The sequence below is a fragment of the Uloborus diversus genome, chromosome 4 (assembly GCF_026930045.1).
Source record: "Uloborus diversus isolate 005 chromosome 4, Udiv.v.3.1, whole genome shotgun sequence".
In the NCBI taxonomy this organism is placed as follows: Eukaryota; Metazoa; Arthropoda; class Arachnida; order Araneae; family Uloboridae; genus Uloborus; species Uloborus diversus.
Window position 1 is genome coordinate 76,053,551 of NC_072734.1, and position 7,149 is coordinate 76,060,699.

At 34.7% G+C, this 7,149-nt stretch overlaps 1 protein-coding gene across 1 annotated transcript; it reads right to left on the reverse strand.

The window, feature by feature from the left end:
• Positions 1-305: 305 nt before the first annotated feature.
• Positions 306-5,358, reverse strand: LOC129220521 (L-fucose kinase-like). Its single transcript, XM_054854949.1, has 3 exons — positions 5,262-5,358; positions 958-1,141; positions 306-538 (listed from the first exon to the last, which is right to left on the reverse strand). The coding sequence occupies exons 1-3, from the start codon at positions 5,322-5,324 to the stop codon at positions 417-419; spliced, it is 369 nt and encodes a 122-aa protein (XP_054710924.1). The 5' UTR covers positions 5,325-5,358; the 3' UTR covers positions 306-416.
• Between the last annotated feature and the right edge of the window lie 1,791 nt (positions 5,359-7,149).

Below are 7,149 nucleotides of genomic sequence, written 5' to 3' on the forward strand. Positions count from 1 at the left end.
ACAGAGGTGCTTCTAAGGCGTCTGAGAATGTTTTGAGTACACTGATTTACTACATGCACGATATTATCATTTAAAACTATTGTATTCAGATAAACAAAACATATTTCAAATTATATTCTTTCACAATTTAAATATAAGGAACTTGTGAATAAACAATATATATTTCTGAATGAAACTTTAGAGCATCTTTTAAGTGCAAAACCATATTAAAAAATTGAATATTAGCAAATAAAAAACACTAAAACTATGATCTTAAATTATAGCACAGCAAGCTATGTTGGTTTAAAGCATCATCCTAATGAAACAAATTAAGACCAGTAATTTCATCTTATGCTTGGCAAGAAAATTTTTACATTTTAGAGAATAAAAACTATCAGTTTCGCTTGAACCCCAACAACAAGACATATGGTAATAGTTTAACTTGCTTCATTAATGGAATGCACTTTTTCTGAATGGGATATGGTGAATAAATTTGACATATGATTAGTAGCAACATCTTGACTAGACCAGTATAAGTGTTGATGTCCTTTTAATAACTCTGAAAAAGAAAGAAGGGTTTATATTTTTAAGTATGAATACCTTAGTTGCAAGATATTTACTGAAAAATCTAAAACAATAAATGAGTTATGGATCACACTATTGCGCAAATGCACCACATTATTGCTGATATAAATTTGTATTTAAAGTTACAACTGACAATGAAATTGCTATTCCATAATAAAATTAGTTGCATTACGCACTATGCTGTTTGTTGCAACATTTATCTAGGGCTTTTTACCAGATTGAAAGTATTTTTTATTTCTAAAATCTATAACAAGAATTTGAAGCATTATTTTTGTGTATTTTCCAAAACCTTTAAAATTGTTTTGACCTTCTCTTTGCAATTTTTAAAAGCTCCAGTAGTAATGCATTTTTTTAAAAATAAATCCTCAAGTATATAAAGCTTTCTTGACTTACTGGGCGACATTTTGTACTTAGACAATTCAGACCAAACCAACAGCCGAGCTGACATGTTTTCTTTTGAATTTCCTTCATTGATGCCAGCCTTTAAGTTGTATGTTTTTCCACATTTTCCCACTATGAAAGACTCCTTAGTCATATTGGAAGCCATGGCAACTAGTATATCAAAAAATAAAGACACCTATAATAAAGTAATCCAAAAAATCTCAAATTTATTTGTGCTAAAGTAAACATGTTCTAAAGAATAATACAGATTAGTCAAAAGCGTAACAAAACTTTTGTTTCAGCCCCTCTGAAACAAAGGTTTACTTTTACCTGCCACATTCCCTGAATAATCTATACAACCACTTAAATTTTATTCCGTTTGTATATTCTACTATATTTTGTAACAATAGATTATTTAAATGAGGGGAAGGGGTACTGCTTTAAGGACATTACCATAAACAAATGTAACATGCATATTAATTGAAGGAAATTTTTTTTATAAGTGGTGTGCATTACAAAACTTCATTGTATCCCCATAAAACAATCTATGTCCATTTAATAACTCAAAAGAATAGCTGTGTCTATTCATGTATGTGCATTAGAAGCAATACTTTATTTTTTGACACTTGTATACATATATTAAGTTTTAGAATTGCTTCTGACGATTCAGTTATTGAAAACCATTTAAAGTCAGGTTCAGGATAAGCAAACGCATATTCACTAACACCAGATCATTCAATTTATATTTGTGTAAAAATCATGAAGGAAGAAATTGTCAAAAATAAGGTGATGCAGAATGTTTCAGTGACCGCTGATGAAACTGACATTTTTCAAAAAGAACAGCTTCCAATATGCTTAAGAAATGTAGAATGAAGAAAAGGGTTGCATATAAGAATCCTTCTTGGAATATGTTCCAACTGTTGACCTTTAGGGGATACCCCCACAAATGATGTCACACCTTTTTTAAACAAATTTATCCCCTTCCTCCTTGCATCACACTTCACCTTACCCCCTTCCCTTGTCACACTTTTCATAAGTATACACTTAAACCTGTTTTGTGCAGTTGATAAGGACCACATTTAAAAAAAAAAGGTCGTTTTATAATGAATTACGTCAATTGAGTCCCAATCTGATTGAAATTTTCATACACCGCAAAGAAAAATTTCACAAAAAAAAAAAAATCATACAAAAACAGGTTTGAATGTATTGTTATAAAAATATGTGATTGCCCATTTCTTGTTACCCTCTTCTGTCAGATGCGCCCTCTGTGCACATTCGTTTTTTTTTTTTTTTTTTTTTGTGCCCTTTGGGAGTCAAGGTTGAAGCCCTTTTGGGGGACCCACTCCGCCCCTGCACACAAGACAAAAACAAGCATACACACATGAATCTCTCGAGCTGATATCAGCAACAGAGAACTTTTTCTCTCCTGAGGAGACTGAAAATAAATTTAAAGAATTCAATTTCAATGCAGGATCTAGGAGCAAGCCGAAGCCTTTGCCCTGGACAGCAATTTTTAGAGGGAAGCAAATTCATCCTGATTTAGTGAGGATCTTTTGCTGAAACTTGATATGAAAGCTTGAAAGAAGACCGGTAAGGGCAGCAGTTTTAAGATTTGCTCAGTACAGAAAAAATTGAAGAGCAGGCACTGTTCAATCCAATAGGAATTATATATATATACCTTTGAGTACATGCAATGTACCGTACATCCCGGTTATCACATCCTGAGACTGCAGCTTTGTTCTTATTAGAACTCCTCTGTCAGGATTAGTGAATAACTAAGCTGGAGGCAGATGTCATCTCACTGAAGCTGAGAGTGCCACAAAACTGGTAGGGCTTAGGGAAGGTAACTTACTGCTAGCTTACCCAAGCTTTGTCTTCAATTAATGAGTCGAACCGCACCATGCTGCGAACACTAGCTGGTGAGACAAATTCACTCTGCCAGTTTGTTGGCACTCTCAGCTTGAATGAGATGACATCTGCCTCCAGCTCGGTTATTCACTATTCCTGACTGAGGAGTTCTAATAAGAATGAAACTGCAGTCTTAGGATGTGATAACTGGGCTGTCTGGTATGTTGCACGTAGTTCTGCCTTAGCCCTGGCTTAGTGGCGGTAACTTACTGCTAAATACCTTTGAGTGTTGATAAGGTTATCAACACGTTTCCAAAACAAAGAGGCATTATTTTACTGCTAATGCTTAATTTTTTTTAAAAAAATGATGTATGCAAGAAGCAGAATAAAAGCAAATACTACAGATACAAAGTTCATACCATTTTTCAATAATGCTAATTGCATTTTTTGAATAAAATTGAAAAAAAAAATTAAAAATTAATTTGAATTTTGACATCTGAAATTCAAATTATGTTTTTCGCAATCAGAGTGTGTGTGTGTGTATGTAAGGTGCAGGCGTGTGTATTTGTGCCTGTGTGCAAGTATGAGTGTGTGGGCAGTTGTGTGTATGAGTGTTTGTGGTGAGGGGGGGGGGGAATGTGTATGTGTGTGTAGGCATGAGTGTGTGGGTAGTTGTGCGTAGGTGTGTGTGTATGTGTAGGTGCCTGTATGTATGCGTGTGTGTGTATGTGTTTGTGTGTAGGTGTATGAATGTGTTTATGTATGCATGTAGGTGTATGTATGCATTTGTGTATGTGTATGTATGCGTGTGTATGTGTTTGTTTGCACGTGCGTGTATGTATGCGTGTAAGTGTAGGATATTGACAAAACCTGGAGACGACTTTCGCTATAGGAGCAGCATCGTGAGGCTGCCGGTCCACGGTGATGGCGGTGGGAAAATAAAATGATAGGACATCAAAACAGTCAAATGAAAGCAATAAGCAATCGTGATTGCTCAAAAAAAAAACACGTAAATAATCATAATCTATACATTTAAATATGAACTATACAGGGTGTCTCAAAAGGTCGTTTACAAACTTAACATGCTGGTCTGTCATGCCATGATGAACAAGATTTACATAGGAACATGTGTTCGCAAACACAATGCTGGCGCACTCCATGCACACAACGTCAGACACTAACGGATGCGCAACGTGTCACATATCTATTATACAAAGACGGTTTTATACAACATTTTAGTCTTTTAGGAAAGCTTAAAGCAGTTGCTAAAATTTGAGTCCTGCCAGCTCTCATAATCACGTTGCAAACACAACGCAGCGATCAGAGAAATCTTGTCAGAATGGATCGTTATTACGATGGTCGGTACTTCGTTCGTTGCGACGGTGTCTGACAGTTAAAGGCAACAAATTTCAACAACAGCTATAAGCCTTCCTTGAAAACTAAAATGTTGTGTAAAATCGTCTTTGTGTAATAAATATGCGACATGTTCTGCATCCGTTAGTGCCTGACTTGGTGTGCGTAGTGCGCCAGCATTGGGCTTGCGAACTTATGTTACTATGTAAATCTTGTTCATCATGATATGGCAGACCAGCATGTTAAGTTTGTAAACGACCTTTTGGGACACCCTGTATAAAGCAATTGAGGGGCAAAAGTACAAAATGAAGTAATTTTCTACTACTTTGGAAATTTAGTATAGAAATGCAGCATATCACTTTTTCTAAGTTTGATTTAATATTCCTAAGGGGCTTGAAACTGTTAAATTAAAATCTGAGATGCCAGAGTTCAAAACTTTCAGAATTTAACTGGTTGATTTGTCATTGAATACCCTCATGATACATCTTGTCTAAACAAGACACCTATAAAGAGGTCCTTGGTAGATGTAAGAATTATACCAAGGACTGCCCACGACAGAAGGTCCACGGCTCAGACTGTGCTGCTGAAGTTTTTTGGGGGTTGTTTTAAGAGGTACTTTACTCTTTTTGGGGACTCTCATTCTGGGGAAGTACTCCATAGAAACTATAGTAATCTAAAAAAGCTACTTGAGGGAGACATTGGACAACTGAGTGAAATTTTGCCAAACATATTTTATGGGAAAGATTCAAATATAAGTAACCCCGTTGAGCCAATTTAGCTCTGTATAACATTAATATAAGGTAACTCATTGGGCAATAGCATGAACATTTCAGTGATGATTCAATTTTGTGAGATTACTGCTCAACCTAAGTCATCAAAAATCTCTTTAAATTATGGAGAGTAATAATTATAGACACCAAGTGTGATTGTCATTGTATTGGTTTATACAGAACTTGCATGAAAAGGAAGAGGGGGGGAGCATTAAAAATCATCAAAGAATTATTAAAACTTTGCAAATAAAGGTTTAAAGTACATTAGCAAATAGTAATGAGATGGAAGCATAACGCAGCAGTACGGAAATGTTTACTAACAAAACGTAAATCAAAATGCTTTACTTGAATGGGATTTACTCCACTATCTAAACCCAAATACGTGCAACTATCTAGAGGAGCTTGCATGTGTAGTGATAACAAACTTTCAGCAACATGTGTTTTTAAAAAGACGATTCCTGATACCTGGAGAAAAAGAAAAGGGCAAATAAAAGATGCTGATGCTAATAACTACAACAAAAACTTGTATAATTATCAATATTTTAAAATTGCATTGATAATACAGTGAAGCACCGTTTATACATTTTTATCAATTATAAGTTTTTAAAATTGGTCCTTGCAGAGTCTAATACACATTAACCTATACCTATTATACGTTTTTTCATTTGTACGCTTTTTTCCTACAGTCCCTTCAAAAATGTATAAACAGGGCTTCACTGTACTATTAGAATTTTAAACTAATGCAATATAGTAAGAATTTTGCCTACAGCAATGCAGTTAAGAGAGGACAAGGCATTGAATAACAAATTTTAATAGAACAGCTCATCATGTGTGTATCATATACTTCCCCAAAAATTTCCCCAGCAGGCACAAGCCATTAATAGAACACATTATTACTTCTCATACATGTAATAATCCACTCCCTTACCCCCCCTCCCCTCTTAAAAAAAACAACTAAATATATCAAAGACTAAATATATCACAATTTAACTTCATGGGACAAACTTCTGGAACTTTTGATGTTATATCACAGCAGTTTACTTCTAACAAATCAATTCCTACTAAGAACTGTCTATAGTTGGATCCCGACTTACGCGAAGGATGCGTTCCAAAACTCCTCCCGAATGTCGAAATTTCGCATTGTGAAAGAGAGGTGTGTATATGATTTTTTTTTACTAACATACCCAATTATTTTAGGTATTTTTAAACACCTTTCAAACTGTTTTAGACCATTTTTATCTATATATTACCATTTCTTACATAAAGAACTGAAATTTTACCGTATTAAAAAAAAGCTGCATTATTCATCATAAAATACAGTTACGATGTCCAAAATCAATAATCAATGGGAGAGAGAGAGAAAGAAATAAAATAAAACAGTACGGTACATGCAGTATACAGTAGTAGTAAAGCACTGCAATGTAATTGTACTATACAGCAGATACAATAGTTACATTTATAACTTTTTATGCTGCACAATCTGATTATCATTCTAATATATTTTTGAATACAGTTGCTTCGCATTTACTTTTATAATGTTTTCAACTATGGTAACAACCCTCTTTCAAGGTCTCTATAAAAAATATGAAGATGTGTGTTAACTTGAGCAGCCACTAAAGCTAACATTCACTTAACCAATATTAAGTAGTTAATTACGAAGCCCACACTTAGCATCACAATTCCTTTCCAAATATCTTCGGGTTACAAACGAGAAATTCACTTCACTTCTAAAAATCGTAGCTTGTGAAAAACTCACGTTATAGCCATTTCACGTAAGTCGAATTGCATTGTAGCGGGAGTCAACTGTACATCTTTCTACAATTAATAAGAAAATAGGGCACCTAACAATTCAGGCATTACTTTTCTTATTTCAATCAGAATGATGAAATTGCAACAGGTTCTATATTACAGAAAAAAATAATGCATGACTTTCTTCATGGTATTGGCAATTTGTATGTATACCTTAAGCTTTAAGATACTGCCACAAGCTGAAGTGCTAACTTATTTTTAACCGAGAACATCTCACATTAGCTTGTGTATGGCTATTCCAGATTTATGATCCATAATATGAGTGAAACAGCAGTATCTAGATGTTGGGCTGCGGTAACCTGCTTCACAAGTAAGAGGTTGAACTCGTAACAGGAGGGTCACCAGTTCAATGCCAGCTGGTAGAATATCCCAGTGTTCACTTACTGGTGCATGTTAAACTTGCCATGGTCATGCTGCTCTCCAA

Excerpts from the sequence above, each read along its gene's own strand:
- LOC129220521 (XM_054854949.1), bottom strand. The coding sequence starts at position 5,324 with ATGCAAGCTCCTCTAGATAGTTGCACGTATTTGGGTTTAGATAGTGGA. Across the intron at positions 1,142-5,261 it reads GTGGAGTAAATCCCATTCAA|GTGTCTTTATTTTTTGATAT; the intron begins GTAAAGCATTTT and ends ACTTTATTATAG. Across the intron at positions 539-957 it reads TAAGTACAAAATGTCGCCCA|AGTTATTAAAAGGACATCAA; the intron begins GTAAGTCAAGAA and ends TTTCTTTTTCAG.